The sequence below is a fragment of the Schistocerca americana genome, chromosome 6 (assembly GCF_021461395.2).
Source record: "Schistocerca americana isolate TAMUIC-IGC-003095 chromosome 6, iqSchAmer2.1, whole genome shotgun sequence".
Lineage (NCBI taxonomy): Eukaryota > Metazoa > Arthropoda > Insecta > Orthoptera > Acrididae > Schistocerca > Schistocerca americana.
The window spans coordinates 254679497-254705229 of record NC_060124.1 but is presented as its reverse complement, the minus strand read 5'-3'; the positions used below and the strand labels follow the sequence as shown (position 1 = coordinate 254705229).

The window sequence follows — 25733 nt, the reverse complement described above, 5'->3', positions numbered from 1 at the left end:
ATAAAGCTGTATGAAAAGTAAAAATTTAATATAAATATTACTTTGTATTTATAGATTAAAATGTTGCCAAGATTATTTTGAGTACATTGCAGAAGTTTTGCTGGAAAGCCATTACACAATCTCCATATAGTCCTGATTTCTCCCCGTGCAATTTCCATATTTGTAGAGCCCTGAAGATGGATGTTCACAGCCATCCATTTGCTTCAGGCAAGGAGGTACACACCGGCATACAATCATGGTTCTGACAACAACTGGAAATATTTTTCCATGAAGGCATTGGCCTTCTTGTTTGCATCATGTTGGGGTCGCCAATTATATGTGGTTAACTAGTGAAAAGATTTAGTGCCACATATAAATTAATTACACAGAAGTATGTGGTCTGCAAGACATTCAGTGTTTACAAGACAAAATGAGGGAAAACTATATAATCAAAAACAAAGGATATACAAGATGTGGCACAGAACTGTGGAAATCTTGTACAGTCTACAACATTGTACCAAGGAATGTATATAGTGGGATTCACTACAGCCACATTATGGTGCAGCTGGGGATGTTTCATCCACAGAAAGCACTGTCAGAGATGGAAGTAACAGTAAGGAAGAAACTTATTGGTCTAACTGAAGATCATATCTATCTCTATGGATTTGCAATCTAAAAGTTACCGACTAAGCCACAAAACCATATGATCATTGTAAATTAACTCCAGAGTAAGACAAAAATAAATTACACAATGGTTAAAGTGCTGAAGATATATTCATTATCCATGCTATTAGCTGTTTCATAAATCTCTTTAAATAAATGTTGGGATAATTCTTTTGCCAACAGAATGGCCAATTATTAATCCCTTCTTTGTGCAATGGAATTAGTTCTCAGTGTCTAATGACTTGTATGCTGTAATATTCCTTCCTTTCTTTTCCCAGTTTCACATTCATCTTACCAAAATAGGAACTCTAGGATCAAATCTTAATTTCTTTTGTGTTTCAGCATTGCCTGTACAAACAAGTAAAGATGTTGATGCTTTAGTGCAAAAATACATGAAGCAAGCAGATGAAGAAGTTGGCTGTCTATCATTTGACGATCTGCGCAGTTACACTGACGAAGGAGGCAATAGTGTAACTTCTTCTCTCTCTTCCATTGTGTCTGGTAAGAGAATTTCTTGTTCATTTACTGATTATAGTATGGCTAAACATTGATTTTAAATTATAACTTTGCATAAAAAGGTAGAACAACACTTTGTGGTGTGTAAAGCAGTGGGAAAGAGGCAAGTGATGCTGAGTGCTGTTGTTTCATATGTATTACAATGTCCATTGCCATTTCTGTTTCTTCCTCTAGTCATATCAATGCAGATGATGTAAAAGCATCAGCTACTTCTTATTTTCTGTACCAAACCCACGAGTAAATAATTCTTCAAATTCAAGGCGTAATTATTACAATGCCCAGAAGGGAGAATAACGTCAAATACCGGATTTACATTGTCTTGAACTGAAAATACAGAAGTTATAAATGCACTGAGGCCAAAAATGTTCTCTGCTAAAGGTGAAACGGTTGTGTCCATAACTGCATAAGGTGTTGTAGAACACTACAAATGTTAGTGAATGAATAAAACATCATATTTATTTACACTATATATGGGATAAAGAATTAAATACAAATATTTTGGTCAAGCATTTCTCTGTTCCACACCGTCTCTGATTCAATAAACAAACAATTGCTAGCTTTTACAATATTCAAATAATTGCTAGCTTTTACAATATACAAATAATTGCTACCTTTTACAATATTAGTGCATCTCGCTATGCCCTTCTATTCTCACTGTGAGTCTCCTGAAATCTGGGGCACAGCTCAGTGTGTGGCATCTTAATGAGACCTGCAGAAGATTACATTTGCATTAGCTGAAATGAAAATGACGTCCTCTGGCAGCATCCTTAGCGCAGTGCATAGGAAGACAGCAAGCCCTGGAGAGAGCTTGGCTTGCAGTGCAGCCTTTTTGAATGAGTCTTCTTTCATTGAGATTGGAGTAGCATGTGTCATGCCATTTGTAGTTGACAAAGATATCATCATTATTTCAGAAACCTCTACCAACATGTTCAAACTCACAGTGACTTTTCTGTGTTTGACCTCATTGTAGGCTGCACATATTAAGGACTCATTGATCATTATAATTCAAAACTTTGCTCTGTAGCAGAAAAGACTTCTTAAGTAATAGAACCCAGTACATTGTCCTCGATGGTGAATGTTCATCGGAGGTGAGGGTATCATCTGTAGTGCCCCAGGGACATGTGGTAGGTCCGCTGTTGTTTTCTATCTACATAAATGATCTTTTGGATAGGGTGGATAGCAATGTGTGGCTGGTTGCCGATGATGCTGTGGTGTATGGGAAGGTGTCATCGTTGAGTGATTGTAGGAGGATACAAGATGACTTGGACAGGATTTGTGATTGCTGTAAATAATGGCAGCTAACTCTAAATATAGATAAGTGTAAATTAATGCAGATGAATAGGAAAAAGAATCCTGTAATGTCTGAATACTCAATTAGTAGCGTAGCCCTTGACACAGTCACATCGATTAAATATTTGGGCATAACATTGCAGAGCGACTTGAAGTGGGCCAATATAATTGCAGTTGTGGGGAAGGCGGATAGTCGTCTTCGGTTCATTGGTAGAATTTTGGGAAGATGTGGTTCATCTGTAAAGGAGACCACTTATAAAACACTAATACAACCTATTCTTGAGTACTGATTGAGCGTTTGGGATCCCTATCAGGTCGGATTTAGGGAGGACATAGAAGCAATTCAGAGGCGGGCTGCTAGATTTGTTACTGGTAGGTTTGATCATCACGCGAGTGTTACGGAACTGCTTCAGGAACTCGGGTGGGAGTCTCTAGAGGAAAGGAGGTGTTCTTTTCATGAATCACTACGGAGGAAATTTAGAGAACCAGCATTTGAGGCTGACTGCAGTACAATTTTACTGCCATCAACTTACATTTCGTGGAAAGACCACAAAGGTAAGATAAGAGAGATTAGGGCTCGTACAGAGGCATATAAGCAGTCATTTTCCCTCGTTCTGTTTGGGAATGCAACAGGGAGAGAAGATGCTAGTTGTGGTACGAGGTACCCTCTGCCACACACAGTATGGTGGATTGCAGAGTATGTATGTAGATGTAGATGTAGAAGATGTTGTTGACATCAGCTGTATAACAGTAGCCTGCTTATCTAAGGATACTGGAGTATCTGTTTCCACTTGATAATTTATGACTTTTGATTTAATTTTTAAGCTATATCATTTAGTGATTCTTGCAGGAACTCAGGCACCTTGTTCCTGAGTGATTTTGTTGTGTACATCTCAGCCCAAGTCTTATTTCCAGGTGCTCGCTAACATATGCAATGTCCTGTATGGCAATAATGACTCCCATCCCATTGATATGGGCACACATGCTAAGTGTGTTTGTGAGGACTTGATAGTAGATTTTAATGAGTCCTTGGGCTTGGATTTGATTTGGAAGACAATACGACTGACAGTGGGAAGGGTTGTTGTTGATGCTACAGCACGGTATGTTAAATAGTATAAAGTTTGCATAGCTGTTGAGTGGCCTTCAAGTTGTGTTGTTGTTGTTTTGTGACCCTGGCCAGCGTGCACATATTGAGGCCACACCGTGGCTGGAAACCAAGTGGTCAAGCCCAGAGTGGCACTGAGTGTTGCTGTCTGTAATCTGTCTTGTAAATTCCCATCAGTGGCTACTGACACCTCTTATTCCCATGCCAATGCTCTGCCTGTGCTTGGCATTGTTGTTTTCACTGCAACCAACCTGACTTCACCATCCAGTGTCAATTGGATTACAACACTTTGAAACAAAGGGTCAAGATAGAACTGTTGGTAAGTTGGCACACTTGAATGGTTTGTGCAAACTTGAACTCTTATGTACCTGCTGCTTTACTCTTATAAAAATATGATTGTGGTGCTTAAATGACACATATTTTATTACTGTAATATAATGTTTTGAATGGAATGAACCTTTCACTGTGCAGCAGAGTGTGCACTATTTTTAAACTTCCTTGGTTGAAGGTTTGTTGGATTACCAAGGTAGGCAGGAGAGTTTCTGTGAAGTTTAGAGGGTGGGAGAAAGATAATGGTGCAAGTAAAGTTGTGAGGGTGTGTCATGAGTAATGGCTAGCTAGCTCAGTCAGTAAGAGGCAAAAGGCAAGGTGTGTTTGAGTCCCCATCAAACACACAGTTATCAATTTTTATGTACTTTTCAACTTTTATTGACATTGAGGCTCAATCTATGTAATTAAAAATTGAGCTAAACGAGAAAAAGAAATGAGGCTAGTGCCATATCTATGAGCAGCAAATTATCCCAAAGGATTAGCAATGAGTGCTTTTTGTGGATGGAGAAAGACTATCAAACATTTTAATTCTTCCAGGTGAAATGGCTTTCAGAAGAGCTAATCACTGAGATGAAAGAGCCCATGTAACTATACATGTATGACATAGTACTCTCTAGAATTGAGTATGGACAGCATAGAAGCTAGAAAAGATTCCTCAAAATCTTTGAAGTTGCTGCAGAGTACCGTGAAATAGATCTGTAATTGTGTTGACATCTATCTGAACCTGTCCTTTTCATAATTAATATCTCAAGTTTTTCATAATGCATATGGTTGATAAAGTTTTAGATTGTCAAACTGGAAATTGTCTCTCACTGCATATTTCCATTTATGTCAATATGCTAACATTTACATTGACATACATGTGGCGAATTGAAAATGTGGAAAGTGCAGAGAATTCATTGACACACATTTATATGCAAGTATCCTTTGACAATGGCTAAAAACCCAAAGCAATAAGTTTATAATTTTGACAAAAGTTTACAGCCCAGGTGGAATCATGTTTTTAACCTTCATTAGATTCTTAGTGGCATAAGAAGATGATAATTATGAATTGGGGTTTAAGCCTTAAGGCTTTTATAGCTGCTGGATAATGGGCTCCTCTCGTCCTTGGTGCCAGTCAGACCAATTGAACGGGAGCGGAATCAGCATATCAGCATGTGGTGGGGGAAGAGCCATGGGTGCCAGGTCCTGGCAACTCATCCAGTGCTGTTTGTTTATTCCATCCACTGCCACTGTCCTGCCTCCATTGGAGCGCTCTCATCATATTCTTGCTAATGTTGTGTCCCTCGTGATGCAGAGTTGGAAGCCACTGTCCTGGTTGACCAGGTTATCATTGACTTACATCTCCACTTCCTCTTCGATAATGGAGTCCCAGAAACCTATTTCTCTACACAATACCTTGGTTTGTTCAAAATGAAATGTGTGTTCTTCACTGAGGCTGTGCTCTGCTACCGCGGATTTTTCCTTTTGTCTGATGCAAACGCTTCTCACATCTTCAGAGACGTGTTGTGTGATGCAATGCTGTGTCTGTCCAATATATTGTTTTCCACATTCACAGTGAACACTGTAGACACCTGGTGTTCTGAGACCCAAGTTATAATTCATTGAGCCCAGCATATTTTTGATTTTTGCTGGAGGATGGAAGATGATTTTTATCTTGCTCTTCTCCAGTATCCAGGCAGCCTTTGCCATGGGCAGCCCTCATACAGGAAGAATGCCAGGCTCTTGTAGTACTCTTCTTCCTGAAGGTCCTTCTTCTTCTTCTTCCTCATCTTGAGAGGGCATCTAACCTCCATTTCATTGTAGCCATTCTTCTGGAAGGATTTCTTCGGGTGCTGCATCTCAGTAGGTAGACTGTCCTTGTTGCACAAGTCATGAGTTCTGCAGACAAGGGTAGTGATCACAGATTTCCATTGTGCTGAATGATGGCAGCTGTTGATGTTGAGGTACAGGTCTGTGTGTTTTTTCTTTTGGTAGACCAATTGTACCAGTGTGCCACACATTTTCTTCTTTGTTAGAATATCGAGGAAAGATAGGCACCCATTTCCTTCTAATTCCATTGTGAACTTGATATTCTCGTATATGCTGTTCAGATGGTTGAGAAATTCCATTCAGGTGTCCTTGCAGTGCTGCCAGACTGTGAAAGTATTGTTCACGTACTGATAAAGGACCTTGGGTTTACGGAATGCTGTTTCCAAGGTGATATCCTCGAAGTATTACATGTACAGATTGGCGATACATGGTGCCAATGAGGATCCCATAGCAACTCCATCCACCTGTTTGTAAAACTCACCCCCACACTGGAAATATGTGGTTGTGAGTGCATGACATAATAACTCCACTGCGTCTTCATTGAAATGATTCTCAAGTTGCTTCAAGAAGCCCTCTAGCGGTATCCTCATGAAGAGGATGTGATGTCAGAGTTGATAATATCATTTCTGTTGAGATCCCACTCTTTAAGTGTCTTAACAAACTCTGTGGAATTCTTGATGTGGTGGGGACATTTACCCTTGAGAGGCTTGAGTAGTTGTGCCAGGTGTTTGGCTATACCACAGGTAGAAGAATTTATCATGTCTACTATGGGAATAGTGGTGCCTCCCTGTTGGGTCTCTTGGGGAGCCCATATACCCGTGGTGGAACCAGAGCTTTTAAAGCCTTTTTACCAGGTCCTGGTCCAGACCTAAGTTGTTGAGAAGACCAATGGTCTTTTTAGTCACAGCTGCTGTAAGGTCCTTCTCCACTTGTTTGTAGGCCTGGTCCTGCAGCAGCAAATTAATCTTGTCCCTGTAGTCAGCCGCTCTCAGCAGCACCATCACACTCCCTTGTCTGCTAGTAGAGTGACAGTATCCTCATCTTCTCTGAGGCTGCGTATATTGCCCAGTGTTCCACTGCTGAGATTTTGGTCTTAGGCATTCTCTTTTTGTCTACGATTCTGCAGGTCTTCCTTCTCATCTCGTCAGCAGCTTCAGATGGCAGCCTGCTTATGGCCTGCTCAACGCTGATGATGATCTCTAGTTTGGTAGTGTTCTTGGAACTGGTGCATAGTTTAATCCTTTGTGTAGCACAGATGTTGTCACCTCATTCAGTTCATTGTCATGAGGTTGGCAATGGTCCTCAAATCCTTCTGCCTTTGTGCCCCTGGTAGTTATTGGAACTTGTTTCGTTGTAGAGAAGCATTATATGAGAATGCAGGCATTCTCAGTGAATCTCAGTGATAAAATCTTCTCAGGCTGACAGCCGAGTCAATACGTCATTTTCCGGCAATGTTTCAGCAAGTTTCTTACTTGCCATTTTCAGGTGAAGTGTCGTTCGGATCTTTGTAGCTGTTGGACCATGGGTTTCTCTGCATCCTCAGTGCCCATTGGGCCATCAGGTGGAAGCAGAATGGGCACAGCAGTGTGTGGTGGGGGGAGCCACAGGCACCAGGCCTCAATGTCTCATCTCGGTGCTGCCTCTTTATTCCGTCTGCTGCCACTGTGCTGCCTCCGCCAGTGTGCTCTTATCATATTAGCAAGGATGTGATGGGAGCACACCCAATGGTGGCAGGACGGTGGCAGCGGATGGAATAAACAGGCCACTCCGACACGAGGTGCTGGGTCTGGCACACACGGCTCCCTATCCCTCCCCCCGCTCCCCCCCCCCCTCGCCCCCTCCCCCCTCCTCCCGCCTCCCCCCCTCCATGTACCACCACGTCATTTCCACTCTTACCTGATTGGTTTGACCGGCACCAAGGATACAGTGAAGTCTGTGGTCCAGCGATCATAAAGATCTGGATGATCTGAAGATGGCAAGTAAGAAACTTGCTAAATGTTGCCGGAGAATGACACATTAACTCAACTGTTGACCCGAGAAGATTTTATCATCGTGATTTGCCGAGAAAGCCTGCATTCCCATATAATGCATCTCTATGGGGAGGATGTTCATTTCATCATCAAGTTGCTGCAAAAACTTCAGGTCAAGAAGGCAAGTTCACTCAGCAGACTCACATCTTGCAACATCGTCAGGACAAATCTACTGCGACAGTTCACACACCTGTGACATCCTATCCATAAGGCAAGAACAAAACACATCCTGCAACATGCCAGATCAGTACTGCTGAGGGAGCACATATGCATCACAAGGTCTGAACTCAAAAAAATTGAGTGTGCCTTACTCGCATGCCACCTGAAACTGGTCTCGACAGTCTTGCCTTTCACATGGAAGTGGGTAGATGGCAATACCTTCACATCCAGTGAACTTTGCGAGTGGAAGGCCACCACAAAACAACAAAACAAATTCCAGTGACTACCAGTGGCACAAATGTAAAGGACTGACTCTGAGGATTCTAGGACCGTTGTCAACCTGATGGGCAATGAACTGGATGAGGCAACAACATCCATGCTGGCCAAAGGATTAAACTTTGCACCAGTTCTGAGCACATTACGAAAACTAGAGATCATCAGAAGTGTTGAGCAGGCCATGTGTGGGCTGCCTTCTGAAGCCACTGAAGAGGTGAGAAAGGAAAGCTGCAGAATCCTAGACAAAGAGAAAATGCCTAAAACCAACATCTTGGCATCAGAATGGAGGGTGTTATGCAACCTCGGAGAAGATAAGGATACTGTCGTTCCGCCAGCAGACAAAGGGAACATGACGGTGCTGCTAAGAGCGACTGACTATTGGGACAAGATTAATTCGGTGCTGCAGGACCAGGCCTGCAAGGAAATGGAGGAGGACCCTACAACAGCTGTGACTAGAAAAACCATTGGTCTTCTCGACAACTCAGGTCAGAGCCAGGAGCTGGTAAATAGGCTTCACTTCAGAGCTCCGGTTCCACCATGTTTATACAGGCTCCTCAAAATACACAAGAGGGAGGTACCACTACACCCCATAGTAGACATGATAAATTCTCCTACCTGGCCAGCCACCTGGCTCAGTTACTCTAGTATCTCATGGGTAAATGTCCCCACCACATCAAGAATTCCACAGAGTTTGTTGAGACACTCAAGGAGTAGCATCTTGACAGAAATGATATGATGGTCAGCTTTGACATCACATCCCTCTTCAAGAGGGTACTGTTAGAGGGCTCCTTGAAGCTACTTGAGAATCATTTCATCAAAGACACAGTGGAATTATCCCACCATGCAATCAGAATCACGTATTTCCAGTGTGGGGAAAAGTTTTACAAACAGGTGGATGGTGTCACTATGGGGTCCCCACTGGCACTACGTATCACCAATCTGTACATGCAATACTTCAAGGATATCACCTTGGAAACAGCATGCCTTAAACCCAAAGTCCTTTATCTGTATGTGGACAATACTTTCTTGGTCTGGAAGCACTTCAAGGACACCCGAATGGAATTTCTCAACCATCTGAACAGCATATATGAGAATATCAAGTTCACAATGGAATTAGAAGGAAATGGGTGCCTACCCTTCCTCAATATCCTAACAAAGAAGAAAATGTGCGTCACACGAGGACACTCACTCTACCAAAAGAAAACATACACAGATGTGTACCTCAACATCAACAGCAGCCATCATCCAGCACAACGGAAATCTGTGATCACTACCCTTGTCTTCAGAGCTCATGACTTACGCAACAAGGACAATCTACCTACTAAGATGCAGTACCTGAAGAAAACTTTCCAGAAGAGTGGTTGCACTGAAATGGAGATTAGATGCCCTCTCAAGATGAGCAAGAAGAAGAAGAAGGAGGACCTTCAGGAATAAGAGGACTACAAGGCCTTGGCATCCTTCTGTATGCGGGGCCGGCCATGGTAAAGGTTGCCAGGATACTGGAGAAGAACAAGATAAAAACCATCTTCCATCCTCCAGCAGAAATCAGAAATATGTTGGGCTCAATGAAGGATAACTTGAGTCTAAGAACACCTGGTGTCTACAACATTTCCTGTGAATGTGGAAAACAATATATCAGACAGACACAGCATTGCATCACACAACACATCTCTGTACATGTGAGAAGCATTCACCTCAGAAAGGAAAAATCTGCAGTAGTGGAGCACAGCCTCAGTGAAGAACACACATTTCAGTTTGAACAAACCAAGATACTGTGTAGAGCAAAAGGTTTCTGGGTCTCCATTATCAAAGAGACAGTGGAGATATAAGTCAATGATGACCTGGTCAACCAGGACAGTTGCTTCCAGCTCTGCATCACGTGGGACACACCATTAGCAAGAATATGATGAGAGCGCACCAATGGAGGCAGGACAGTGGCAGCAGATGGAATAAAAAAGCCACACCAAGATGAGACACAGGGACCCACGCTCACAGATCTCTCCCTTCTCCCCCCCCCCTTCCGCCCCACCCCCCACCCCCTCCCCCTACATGTCACCACACCAATTCCATTCGCACCAAGGATGTGGAGCCTGTGGTCCAGCAGCTATAAATATCCATACAATACATGAACCTGACACTTCACCTGAAGATGGCAAGTAAGAAATTTGCTGAAACATTACTAGGTAAAGATGCATTGACTGCGCTGTCAACCTGAGAAGATTTTATCAGTGAACATACCTTTCTCCCTTATCCCTTTCCTTTATTTTAGAGATAAACCATATTTCAAAATATTCTATACTTCGTACTTGTGGCATTAATGGCAACATTTGTCTATCTTTATTTAAATTCAAATTTGTATCTTAGTAAGCCTTTGGGATTCATCATCTTAGCACTTTTAAATAAATCTGTTGTGTATAAGTAAAGTACATGTTCGAGTCCCAGGCTAGCAACAATTTAATCTGCCAGAAAGTTTCAAATTATCACACACCCAACTGCAGAGTGAAAATTTGTTTGGTATTTTCCCTTAGTTCTGAAGCTGTGTGACCAGTTTTGCTGTATGTGTATAAAATGAATTAAAGTATTACTTTTACACACACACACACACACACACACACACACACACACACACACACACAGGGTGAGGGGGCTTGCAGCTCTTTGTAATGAAGTTAAATGTATTGTCATTATTTCTTTCATAGGTTCAGATGACAAGGAGCAAGATTACAGCCATCTCTATGCATTAGGAGCAAAATTTAGCAGACTTGCATGTATGTATAATAAGGAGGAAACAACAGAGGAAGAGGCAGCACAGGAATAAACTCAAATACCACTGTTAATCAGTAAGATTGCTGATACAAATACATGAAGCAATTAACTATGTTTCCAGTGAGTACATAGTTCTCACACATATGGCTGTGAAAGATTTCTGTCACAATAATTACGTACAGACCTAAGTGTTGTGTTATGTGACTGCAGATCACAAAATAACTGAAATGAATGTATTTTGTAATTACAAATTCCCAAATATTTCTCGTATTGTGTTGTTCATCATTTACAGAAGACAATGCAAATGACGTGAACTGTACCTTTGGCTGTTTCTCAGGTGTTTCAGTTAAAAACCTTGCAAAGGTATAATATGACCTAACTGAACAACTACAGCCATTTTATTGTTACTGAGATATTAGTTATTTAAAACTTAGTAACTGACTGTTACTGAACATCAACTTTTTACTGTGATTGTGTATGTGTATGCTTTGGAAGCAGGGACATACATTTTTGAAGTGCCTAAAATTTATTTGATCTATTTGTTATTGAGGTAGTGTTGGAAATGGGTATTTTTAATAAAGAAATAAATTTTGTGTGTGGTACTTAGCTTTTAAACCAATTTTGAATAGTATGATGGATATTGGGGAGAAATCAGAAACTGATAGTGAACATACTAAAAAAATGAAGATGTTATTTATAATGTCAGCTTAAGTCATTAAATTCTGTTTACACAAGAACTGTGTAACTGCAGGTTGCTAATATACACTCCTGGAAATTGAAATAAGAACACCGTGAATTCATTGTCCCAGGAAGGGGAAACTTTACTGACACATTCCTGGGGTCAGATACATCACATGATCACACTGACAGAACCACAGGCACATAGACACAGGCAACAGAGCATGCACAATGTCGGCACTAGTACAGTGTATATCCACCTTTCGCAGCAATGCAGGCTGCTATTCTCCCATGGAGACGATCGTAGAGATGCTGGATGTAGTCCTGTGGAACGGCTTGCCATGCCATTTCCACTTGGCGCCTCAGTTGGACCAGCGTTCGTGCTGGACGTGCAGCACGCGTGAGACGACACTTCATCCAGTCCCAAACATGCTCAATGGGGGACAGATCCGGAGATCTTGCTGGCCAGGGTAGTTGACTTACACCTTCTAGAGCACGTTGGGTGGCACGGGATACATGCGGACGTGCATTGCCCTGTTGGAACAGCAAGTTCCCTTGCCGGTCTAGGAATGGTAGAACGATGGGTTCGATGACGGTTTGGATGTACCGTGCACTATTCTGTGTCCCCTCGACTATCACCAGTGGTGTACGGCCAGTGTAGGAGATCGCTCCCCACACCATGATGCCGGGTGTTGGCCCTGTGTGCCTCGGTCGAATGCAGTCCTGATTGTGGCGCTCACCTGCACGGCACCAAACACGCATACGACCATCATTGGCACCAAGGCAGAAGCGACTCTCATCGCTGAAGACGACACGTCTCCATTCGTCCCTCCATTCACGCCTGTCGCGACACCACTGGAGGCGGGCTGCACGATGTTGGGGCGTGAGCGGAAGACGGCCTAACGGTGTGCGGGACCGTAGCCCAGCTTCATGGAGATGGTTGCGAATGGTCCTCGCCGATACCCCAGGAGCAACAGTGTCCCTAATTTGCTGGGAAGTGGCGGTGCGGTCCCCTACGGCACTGCGTAGGACCCTATGGTCTTGGCGTGCATCCGTGCGTCGCTGCGGTCCGGTCCCAGGTCGACGGGCACGTGCACCTTCCGCCGACCACTGGCGACAACATCGATGTACTGTGGAGACCTCACGCCCCACATGTTGAGCAATTCGGCAGTACGCCCACCCGGCCTCCCGCATGCCCACTATACGCCCTCGCTCAAAGTCCGTCAACTGCACATACGGTTCACGTCCACGCTGTCGCGGCATGCTACCAGTGTTAAAGACTGCGATGGAGCTCCGTATGCCACGGCAAACTGGCTGACACTGACGGCGGCGGTGCACAAATGCTGCGCAGCTAGCGCCATTCGACGGCCAACACCGCGGTTCCTGGTGTGTCCGCTGTGCCGTGCGTGTGATCATTGCTTGTACAGCCCTCTCGCAGTGTCCGGAGCAAGTATGGTGGGTCTGACACACCGGTGTCAATGTGTTCTTATTTCAATTTCCAGGAGTGTAGTTTCACACTAAAGTGAATCCCATATGAAGGAAAGGAATACTGTGTAGGTTGCCAATAATTGTAGAGACAGAATTTGAATACAATGTGTCTCTAAAGTCTTCATCCACTTTACTGTAAGAAAATTTAATTTCTTTTCTCTCAATATCCAGAATAATTGGAAAAAATTTCAATTAAGTGTCAAGCCAATAGCTGAATTATTTCTACATCTTATGCAGCACATGTGGCATTGCAGGATTGTTGTAATCTTTTCCTTCAGTTTATACAACATGTTTCATGGGAGAGACCCATGCATTGAGATTCTTGTGACACCCCTGCCCCCCTAAAAGAAAATGGCATACCATGATACAAAGAGGATGACGCAGCCAATTATGAAATGTGAAATCTTGAGACTCATTACATCTAGCTAAGCTGTGAGGGAATCTGTTGCTCCAGTAATTCCCTTAATGCCATCTGTCAGTGCTGTAAATGTTTGCAAGTTGGGAGGTGTAGGAAGATGGCCTATAGACCCTTAGTCTCTCCCCCTCCCCCCCCCCCCCCCCCCCCATGACTGTTCTGTTTGCATTAACTGTAGGGAAAAATTCAAATGTTCCATGACAACAAGTAACAATTGTACTCAAATTTTAACAAGATGCCCCTTCATTTTATTTATTTATTGTTGAAACAAATGAACATTGTCTCATTAAATAACAACATCATATGGCAGCTTTTCATAATCTTCTATATTTTCATCCAAAGTGATGCGTATAATCATTTTCAGCTATTTGCTCTTGTTGTATTTATAGATTATGAGGGATTATGAAGTTTGCTCATTTTAATCCTAATATGTATGGGAATAATGTGAAATTTTCAAAATTGGACATACGTATTTTGCATCTATCCACCACTGACTGCTATTTTTATTATCTCAAAACTACTAGTTTCAAACAATGTCACCCACCTTTGGATCATTTCTGGTAGTCACAGGGTAACCAGTCTTAACAGAACTATCAGTTTCATACTGTTTATGAAACAAAGAAAACAAATTACTTCGTGCTGTTGACTCACCATCTAGAATGATGCTGCATCACTCCAGTTCTGTAAGCTATACTGTTGTCGCTTACTGATCAAACTAAAACTAACAGTTCCCTCTTCTGAATTGAGGGCAGATTCTTCAAACATCATTAAAATTTTGATGTTACAGGCCTTTGAAATGGAATGAATACTTTAGTGACTCCATATATTCCTTCTGGATAGTATTAGGAGAAAGTGAGGAAAATATTCTTAAAGAAGAAGCAATATCAATTATTACTTTCTGTCAATCAAGTGAACAAGAACGAAAAATAAATTGATATGTTGACTATAAATTGTCTGAATAACTGAAAGTGGGAAGTGAAAACTGTTAAACAAAAGTATTTCTGTTGTATAAAAATAAATTTTACAATCTGGAATGTTAAGGCCCTGATATTTTATGTTCTTCATAAGTTTCACATTATTTTTTACCATTCGGAATGAATGATTTTTGTGTAAATACTGTACTTCATTCTGTTTACAATGAAGTGTTTTGTGTAATTGATGTGATGTATTTAATGTTGCAGTGTGTGTACTTGTCTGTATTCCATATGAAAGAAACAATGAAAATATTTCCTGTTGTTTGATATGCCATCAAAACAATACATTTTGTACAGTTTTTACACTTTTCATAAATATTGTTGCATTTTCTCATTAAAATATGTGAGCTTTTTGTAAATAAAATAAATATTTGGATTTGGATACAAAACAACAAAAAATTATGCAGTAATGAATAAAAATGTTTTCTTAAAATTATTCTGTAAGAAGGAAATAATTTTTGCCATTTGTGCACTTTTTCTTTGTTGCCGTCACAGAAGTGTGAGTGGAATGAGACATACCATCTTACCAATACAACATGAAGTAGATGAAGGTGGTAGCTCCACTCTGTCATGAAGGGATGAATGTGTACTTCGCTCACAGCATGTGTGGAAATGCAGACTAACATACAGAGCTGACATTGTGCTTAAATGATAAAATCACATCTGGAAGATTTACAAATACAAATAATGTGTGATATATACTCACAGATGAAATACCAGTTCTCTCAGAAATGCTACATTTCAAACAAAGCAGTTCAATAGTGTCACCAAGCATGATAATGTACTAGTGCAGTTTATCACAGCAAAGTTAGCAGTTTCCTCTTCTGGCTGAAATCTAATTTTTTATGGATGAAGATTTGGTACCGTCATAGTCAAAGAAAAGTTTCATAGTGAGAGAATATCATTATTTTTAATAATTACTCCTTAAAAATGGTTGAGAAAATTGGTGCACATAGCTCATAAGAGGAAACAGAATAGTACAACACTGAAGATGCAATACAAAGGTAATTTAGTGCATTAAAAATTCATCTCACATCCCCACCTGAAATAAGGAAGATCATCATCACAGTAAGATCAGGTTATATTTGATGCACTTTTGGTTCCAATAGATGCATAATCAGGGGATCCTCCGGGATGATGAACATGTTAGAAAAACAAGATTATACAATAAATATCTACAAAGAAAAACAAATTTGCTAAGATACCTTCCACAGATCCCACGTGATATGGTTGTCATGTCTGTGCAATAAGTAAAAAAATCTTATACAACATATTCATGTAAAAGGTAAAAAAACTTGGCACAAAACCCATATAATGAAGCCACAAAAGTCATGGAATACGTCCCAATATCATGTCAGATCTACTTTTGCCCAATGTAGACCAGCGACTCAACATGGCACATGTTCCAACCTCAAGAAGATTGTAATTTATTTCTTGAACTGTTTACACATATATAAGGCAAAGTGCAATACAACGAATGATACTCAAGTGCCCAAGCACAGCCTTGCACTCCAGTCTATAAAGTAATTAGTTCTAACATGGGGTGGAGCCAGAGGCTGCGCACAGAACTGCTGTCATATTAGCAGGCTGTGTAGCCTCTAGTGGCTGTGAAAGCAGCATGGACTCAATAAGTTGTTGGAAGTCCCTTGCAGAAATATTGAGCCATAAGTGTTGCCCATGCAGGATTTTGTGCATGAACTGACCTCTCAATTATGTCCCGTAAATGTTCAATGGCCTTCATATTGGGCAATCTGGTTGGCCAAATCTTTCACTTGAATTGTCCAGAATGTTCTCCAAACAAGTCATAAAGAATTATGGCTCGGTGACGTGGCACATTGTCATCCATAACAATTCCATCATTATTTAGCAACATTAAGTCCATGAATGTATCAAATGGTTTACAAGAAGCCAAACATGATGATTTACACTCAACAATCAGTCCATTCTATGTAAACACACCCCACATCATTATAGAACCAGCACCAGCTTGCACAGTGCCTTGTTGACAACCTGGGTCCATGGCTTTGTGTTGTATGTGTGACACTCAAACACTACCATCAGGTCTTACCAACTGAAATAAGGCCTCATCTGAGCAAGCCATGGTCTTCCAGTCATCTAGTATCCAACCGATATGGTCACGAGCCAAGGAGGATCACTGCAGGTGACATACTGTTAGCAAAAGCACTCCGGTTGGTCGTCTGCTGCCATAGCCCATTAATGCCACATTTTTGTTGCACTGTCCTAACAGATATGTTCGTCACACATCCCATATTTATTTGTGCTGTTATTTCATGCAGTGTTGCTAGTCTGTTAGCACTGACAACTCTACATGAACACTGTTGCTCTTGTCATTAAGTGAAGGCCATTGTCTACTGTGCTGTCCATGGTGAGAGGTAATGCCTGAAATTTGGTATTTTCAGCACACTCATGACACTTTTTACCTTGGAATATTGAATTCACAAACAATTTCTGAAATGGAATGTCCCATGCATCTAGCTCCAGTAACCATTCTATGTTCAAAGTCTGTAAATTCTTGTCATGTAGTCATAATCCCATTCCAAACCTTTTCATGTGAATCATCTGACTCCAAATGACAGCTCCGCCAATGCACTGCCCTTTTGTACCTTCTGTATACGATACTACTGCCATCTGTATGTGCGCATATCCCTATTGCTTGACTTCTGTCACCTCAGTGTAAATGTACAATGCATTCAGATGCCTTTGATAATCATCAAACAGAAAATTTGTTTTACAACACTTATTTACAATATGACTGTTCAGGCTTTCCCAATGGATCTGTTGCAAATACTCTTCTCATCTTTGCCATCAAATAATTTCACAAATCCTACCATAATTTGTCGATACAACTGTTCGACATTTTCAGGTCATGATAGCTGCTGTTGTCATTCTTACGCAGTGTGACTGAAGATAGGCATGTGGTGGCATCAAAATTTGTCAGGCCTGGATCAGGCAGTACGCATGTGCAGGAAGATGCTCACAGTCGGAGGAAAGTAGCACCCATAGTGTCCTCTGCCAGGAGCCACAGAAAGGCTTTTTACCTGTGCACTGTGGGCAATGACTGTGCTGCAGGACACTCCTGTAGTTAAGAGCTGAATTAGATCTCAGGAGTGCACTGCATCGGGTCATGAATTGGAAGTTCTTGTAACATCTGTTCTGATATAATGGCAGCTAGTGCTGGATTCTCAGCAGCGCTTAATTGAAAAACTGCATCCCTGTTGATAAGATCGTCCACTGCCTGCTTAAAAACACAGCCCCAGAAAGATGATGCTGAGGATAAAACTTCAGTCTTCTCTTAAAACATGTGATGCCCCATGTCCAGGCAATACTTTGCTGCTGCTGATTTATCAGGTTAGCCAAGGCACTTATGACTATTGTGTTTAACACAACATTCTTGTATGGTTCAGCATGTCTGCCCAATATAACATTTCCCACACTGGCATGGGATCTTTTATACACCCTGTTTTCTAAGACCAAGCTCATCTTTGACCAAGCACTACAAATTCCTCAATTTTGCTGGTGGTCAAAGAACACATTTGACATCATGTATCTTCGGGATCCTTTCTATTCTTGAAGACATGCTACCAAAATGTGGCAGGAATACCATTGCAGTGGTTGCCTCCACATCTTCATTTACATCTCTGCTTTGAACAGCAAAATTGAAGAATTTGCTGTGCTTGAACACAGACAGTCTTGGCATTAGGAAATATGGTGTATAAAAGATCCCATGCCACTGGGGGAAATCTTATATTGGGCAGACATGCCAAACCTTGCAAGAACATTGTGCTGAACACAATTATCATACACACCTGGGCTAACCTGATAAATCAGCAGTAACGGAGCATTGCCTGAACATGGAGCATCACATATTTTATGAGAAGACTGAAGTTTAATCCTCAGTGTCATCTTTCTGGGACTGTGTTTTTAAGGTCATACGTATCCCTATGGTGGACAGACTTATCAACAGGGATACAAGTTTTCAATTAAGCACCACCTGGAATCCAGCAATGGCTGCCATTAAATCAAAACAGAAAACACAAGAACTTCCAATTCATGACCTGATGTAGGGCGCTGCTAACACTTAATTCAGCTTTTAACCATAGGAGTGATCAGCAGGGTCACCGAGAGCACTGCTTTCCTCCAGCTGCAAACACATGTCTTGCCAGCTCTTGGTCTGACCACCTATCATCAGTTGACCCATGTAGCAGTGACACCAATAGCTACTGTAACTTGAAGATATTGAAAAGCCATACTGATGAAATATGCTGGGATTTGCACAATATGATCTTATGCCAAACCAGAGAAGAGTATCTGCATTTATTTACAATGATCGCATTACTGCAATGAATTTGTACAGAAGTAATATTGTGCTAATACTCATAAATCCTTCAGGCTCTTCTTAAACTGAATTTTACTTGTATATAACATATTTACAGCTGCTGGTAACGTATTGAAAATGTGTGTTGCTCAATAATGAACATGTTTTTGGACTGTGGTGAGTGATGATATTAAGGCAAAATAATAACATTTAATACCACTTTATTGTAATTATATACTTTATTCACTTTTTGATCACAAAACATTACAACACAGAGCAAAAATGGACATCAAGTGAGTTCAAAGATCATCATAAAGGGAGATCACACGGATGAACGTATTGAACCACTACAGAACCCCCCCCCCCCCCCCCCCCAGGATGTGCAGAGCGCGATGCAGGAGCAAAAGGAGAAAGGAATTATTGGGGAGGCCATCAGGGAAGACACAACACAAAATATCAACCACGTTGGTTGATATAGGGGACAACCTTTGCAGGAGGGCAGAATCTCAATAGGAGGAGAAGGAAGGGGCTGTGGACGGTCACGTATAATGACAATTGACAGTATGCCATCCTCATCAATAAAAGCTTGAAGGGAGCCGTTGACATAATCTTCAGGTAAGTAAATAGCTTGGATGAGCATGAGGTTAACATCCTTATGTTTACATATGTGAGAAGGTGCACAAAAAACAAACAAATAGTCGTTGTGACATTGCACTGAGATGTCATCCACTGGAAATGTCAACAGTAAATGTGGTCATAGTTGAGCATGGTGTTGGCAGTGAGAAGAAGGGTACAGGAAGTTTGTCACACACATCACTGTTACTGAGGGAGACACGATCACTAACACTGGCTTCACAAGATGCAAAGGAGGGTGGGAGGGAAGTGCCTGCTGAACACTCACTGGAAACTGGTTCATTTGTTGTGTTGGCAGTTGGAGGAAGCTCTGAGGCCTCATCGTTTGAGACATATTCATTGAGGACTGCAGCTAAACTCTTATGTAGAGACACCGTCTGTGGTATACCATTTATCAGGATGGTCATACTGTTTGCAGCATGGTTGGGAACCCGCTGAGGTTCTGAATAGGGTGCAGTAAGAACTGGATGAACGGTGTCATCTTGCAACATAATAAAGTTGCAGTCTGCAAGTTCCTTGTATAAAAAGACTGGTGGGTGAGTATGTCCTCGTGGCTGCCGTATCCACATACACAAGATATGAGTGAACTTGCTCAACTAAGGAGGGTAGCCTCTCTTCATGAAGAGAAGTAGCGTCCTTGAAAAATTCTGCTGAGAGCAACAAGGGTTTCTTATAAAGGATCTCTGTCAGAGAGCCCTTTAAATCATGTTTATATGCCATGCAAATGTGTAGCAGTACCCATGAAAGTGCATCTGACCAAAAGTCAGAATGGAACTTTAATGCTGCCTTTAGTGTGCAGTGCCAACACTCCACTGACTCATTACTCTGTGGATGGTAGACTGTTGTATGGAAATGCTTGGTACCACATAGGACACACAATCATTTGAAGAGTAGAGACCCAAATTTCCTGCCCTGATCTGTGGTGATGGATGCAGGGCAGCTGAAACTGGAGAGCCAGCAGGTAATGAATGCTGGAGCCACAGTATCCGCCGAGATATTGTTTAGAGAAACCGCCTCTACCTACCGTGTCACATGGTCAATGATTGACAAAATGTAACAGTGGCAGTTAGAAGGGGGTAGGGGGCCAACAAGGTCCATATGAACGTGTTTGAAGCATCCCTTCAGTATTTCAAAGTGTCAGCCAGGGGGATGTGCATGTCGACCAACTTTGGCATGTAGGCAAGATATGCAGGCTTGTGCCTACTCCTGTCAGTCTTCCTTGATGTGTGGCCAAATAAAATGTTCAGTTATTAGGTGTACCATCACTCTGATGCTCGGATGAGCTAGACCAAGCAGTGAAGAGAAAATGTCCTGTCAAAGGGGATGGGGTACGGGTGGTCGTGGTATGTTAGTCAAAGTATCACAAAGAGGCAGTTGTGTGATGCCAGGGAAAGGGCATAGTTGAATGTGGAGAGAGGTGGAGTTGTTAGTAGCTACTGACTGTAGTCAGTAGTTTGTAGCTGTGCAAGCTCTGTGGGATCAAACAGACTTGTAATAGCCTCAATGTGTGACATGTAGACTGCTACAATTTTATCTGTGCCTCTGATAAAACGTATGTCCATTGTATATTAGCTGATGAAATCCACATGCCTGAAGTGATTTGGAGAGAGATCATAGCAGGGTTATTCAGTGCGTCAACCAGGGGATGATGATCCATGTAAACGGTGACACCACGTGCCTCAATATCCTCTCAGAAATAGCGTATGGCTTCATAAATGGCCAGTGGCGCCCTGTCAAATGCTGATCATTTATGTTGAGAGGGAGGATAGTTTTTTGAAAAGAAATGTAGTGGTTGAGAGTCTTTGTGAATGTGTTGCTGCAACGCAGCACTGATCGCAGTGTCACTAGCGTCTATAGTGATTGAGATAGGTGCATTGGCCCTGTGATGGACTAGTGTCACTGCATTAGCTAGGGCTGTTCTTATGTCACTGAAGGTGCAAGTCATGTTCTGGTCCGCATAACCTTGTAATCACCTGAAGTATGTTTCTCTTGCAAAGCATCAGTTAGACATGACTGCAGGGAGGCAGCATGATGGATGTGGCACCTGAACAAATTTATCATGCCCAAGAAGCAACATAGGTCACAAAAAGTGATAGATGGTGATAAGATCATAATGTGAATGACATGTTTGGATGTGGGGCGTATGCCTTCAGAGTTCACTATGTGGCCCAGGAGTATAACTTCTAGCTGGTGCTTGTCTTTGTTTATCTCCACACCATTATCTGAGAGCACGTGGAGTACTTGAGAATTATGTTGCTCATGTTCATTAGCAGAGGCAGAGAAAACTAAAATGTCATCAACGTAAGCATAACAAAATGGGAACTGATGAAATAATGAGTCTACAAAATGTTGCCACGTCTGAGCTATATTTTTAAGTCTGTAAGGACTGTAGCAATATTCAAGCCAAAGGGGTTTATAACAGCTGTCTTAGGAATGTCATCTTTGTGCATCGGAATCTGATGATATGCCTTATGATAATCAATGACACTAAATTGCTGAGTGCCATGTAGTAGCAACACATAATCTTGAATGTGGAGGATGGGGTAATTGTCTAAAATGGTGTGGGTATTGAGTCTACAGTAGTATCCACAAAGTACGAAGGTTGAGTCCTTTTACAGGACAAGATGAATAGGTGATGACCAGTTACTATCAGAAGGACGTACAATTACTAGTCATAAAAGTTCCTGAATGCATTCCTTTGCAGTGCGAAGTTTCATACCCGATTGATGGAGTGGCTTTGTGTGGACAGTGGGTCCTTCCATAGTATGTAGCCTATGACATGTACCATTCATAATAACTTTAAAGGAGAACCTCAGTGGGCCTACACAAGCAGAAGGCATTCCACGGCAGGGAATGACATCACACACAGCACTGTGAAACTGAGAACTGACCTGTACAATAGGTGGTGGAGATTCTCTGCCATTAGATACTGCGTCAGCAGCTGCAGGTGTGGAGTCTGAGCCAGCTGCTGTGTGTGGTGTCAGCACATCTAGAGGGGCATCTGCATTGGCAGTGGGTGAGGTGGCACGAGGGTGTCTGGGCTTGAGAAGAGCATGCGCGATGGCATCGATGGTAGTGGCTGCGTAGCTCATTGGTTTGACAGCTGTAGAGTGAGTGTAGTATGCCAACACAGAGGAGGCGGATTGCCACAATGGGAGAAAGAAGACAGTTCGCATCGTACAATGTCCATAGAGAGCAAGACTGGAGCAGTGTCTGGCATTGTAGTGGTGGTAGCTACCGAAAGTGCTGCAATGGTCGTTCATGCACATGCCAGGTCCACAGAAGTGTTGTTGATCAGTGCCTGCAGCGATGTGATGGCTGCATGTAGAGCTGCAATGTCATGTCGTTGGTTGAGTCGCTTGCACAGTGAATCCACCAGGTCTGAAGTGAGGCGTGTGAGTTCAGATGACAGGCGCGAAGGGGCAGCCATTGTTGCTCGTGAATGTGTGGGTGCTGTGATGAAGGAGCCCTCGATGCTTGTGTCAGAAGAGTGATGGGGCAGCGTTCTCAATGATAAATCTGGAAAGAGGCCATAGTGTCATAGAAAATCAGTACCCAACACTGGCTCATCAATGTCAGCCACATTGAATGTCCATTCAAAACAAAATTTCAGTTTAAGTTTGAGGCAAAGGTGTGTGCAGCCATAGACGGTGACAGACAAACTGTTTGCTGGTTGCAGTGTCATGGCGGAAGTGTTGGTGGCGAACTGACAACACTGGAGGTATGACGCTGGTATCTGCATCGGTGTCAACCAGGAAGAACGTGTCTCTGATGAGGTCACATACGTACAGTCTGCTCGGAGGTAGTTGTTTGAAGATTTGTGTTGCTGCAGGTGCACTGTCAAATACCTGTGAGATGATGCACTTAACTCATCTCACGACAGAAGTTTGGGTGCAGGGCACACAGTGGGTGGCACTTCTGAGCCACATCTCCATGATGGGCATGGTGCGAACACAGCATATATAAGGGGTGTGGCTGCAGACTGTGTGCGACATCCGTAGTTGCAGCGCCGGAATTGGTTTAAGTGGAGGAGGACATGGGTGAGGAGGCATGGAGGGAGTGGCGGTTTACTGCTACGGCCATCAGGTAGCACTTTGACTGAGGTTGGTGACTGGAGTGACCTTGTGCGGTCTCGCGTGAAAGTACGTGCTGGAATGTGTGCAGTATTGCCAACTGTCAGCGAAGAACTCTGCGGTTCGGTGAGTTGTCGACGTCTGAAGATTTTATATGTGTCATCTGCTAGCAATAGGTGAGTATTGATATTGCGGCAAAATAATAACATGTAACACCAGTTTATCACAACGGTATACTTTATTCACTTCGTGATCACCAACCACAACAACACAGAACAAAACTAGACACCAAGTCAGTTCAAAGATCATCATAAAGAGAGAGCACATGGATCGACGTATCAAACTGCCACAGACCAATGTAAGTGACTAAATCATTGTGAAGATTATTCTTATTTATAGTATTTATTCCATGAACTGAGCCATTGGTTTGAGAAAGAGATATATATTTTAATGACAAACCTCATCAAGGAGTAAATATACTGAAAAGCAGTAGTTAATATCCCTGGTTTCCTAAATAGGACTCTGTAGGATGTTCTTGACTTCACACTACACGTAATTCTGACTACACAGTTTTGGATCCAGAAAACTTTAGCTTAATTTGATAAGTCATCCTGAAAAGTAATCCTTGTGATATAGAATGAAAGTAATTATAGTATGCCAGCCTTTTTATTTTCATATCAACTATACCTGACAACATTCACATTACAAATGGATGTTTGTTTATGTTCTTCAGCAGTTCAATGATGTGCTCCCCCAAGCTGAATTTATTATCAAGCTCTGTAATCCCAAGAATTTAACACTGCCAACTTCTTATACCTGTTTGTTATCATGTTTTAGGCACACACTAATGGGAAACCTCTTACAAGTTCTGTAGTTTAGTGACAAAGAATTGGTTAGGAACTATTTATTAATGTCCATGAAAATTCCATTAACTAATCTTTACAACACTATAACTGATTTGCTATGTGTTTCAATGTTTGTTGCATCTGTAAATAAAACAAACTAGGTGTTAATGACACAGATTAAAGGTCATTGATGTTCATAAGATGGAAGTTTGTGTAATCCCACATGTAATTAGTTCCCAGTTAGATGATGCCCGATAGCTTAATACATGTTTCTTCCCTAACAAAATACTTTATTTCCTGTTAGAGATATAAGATTTGAACCAGTTTTCAGCATTTACTGTTACACAATAATATTCTAACCTACCTAAAAGGATATTGTGATTTACACAGTCCAATACATTTGACAGATTACAATATATACTAGTACCCTGCAATTAGCTGTCTAATAAATAAAGTACATTCTCAGTGTGTGTGTAGATATTTTCTCAGTATCAGACTCCTTTAGAAAACCAAACTGTGACTCTGACCATATATTATTTGCTGTCAGATGGTTAAGAGGTTGACTGTGTATTGCCTTACTAAAATTTTTGAGAATGCTGACAAAAGTGCAACTGTATGGAAATTTTACAGTATTTCTTTACCTTGTTTCTTAAAAAAAGGTCTTCGGCATATTTCAGCCACTCGGGAAAAGTTCCACTGATAAATGACTGGTTACACAGATATCTTAATGAGTTACTAAACTGAGAATCACACTCTGTAATTAACTTTGTTGATATTTTTAACATGACTACTAGAATTATTTGATTTTAGAAATTTTATGGTGGATATTACATCCACTGGTGCCGTGAGGGTTATATTCATATTACTGAAGTTATTTGCAATGACTGATCTGAAACACTTCATGGTAGCATCTACTGAACCTGCTAGTACCCATCTTTTCAGTAACAGTTATGAAATGAATTCTAACATTGCACAAACACAATGTCAGAATTCCAACCAACCAACTTTTAATTTGCTTTCACATAAGGGAAAATACTTAGAAACTGAATGACATAGCAGTCAGTACAAACACATGTTTGTACTGAAGTTTGGTGACAAAGAATTGGTTAGGAATTATTTATTAATGTCCATGAAAATTCCATTAACTAATATTTCCAACACTATAACTGATTTGCTGTGCATTTCAATGTTTGCTTCATCTGTAAATAAAACAAACTAGGTGTTAATGATACAGATTAAAGGTCATCAATATTCATAAGATGGAAGTTTTTGTAACCCCACATGTAACTAGTTCCCAGTTGAATGACATCATGTGTGCTGGACAGCTGTTGCAATTGCTCGTCAATATTTTATAGAGTTTTAGTC

The 25733-nt window shown here is 41.6% G+C and overlaps 1 protein-coding gene across 1 annotated transcript in view; it reads left to right on the top strand.

Annotated features, from left to right (window-relative positions):
- Window positions 1-10978, top strand: part of LOC124620078 (putative neural-cadherin 2) — a 63889-nt gene extending 52911 nt beyond the window's left edge. Inside the window, exons 8-9 of the mRNA XM_047146745.1 lie at window positions 985-1143; window positions 10860-10978. Coding sequence (XP_047002701.1) covers window positions 985-1143; window positions 10860-10978 — 278 coding nt within the window. The remainder of the gene's footprint in view (window positions 1-984; window positions 1144-10859) is intronic.
- Window positions 10979-25733: the final 14755 nt, after the last annotated feature.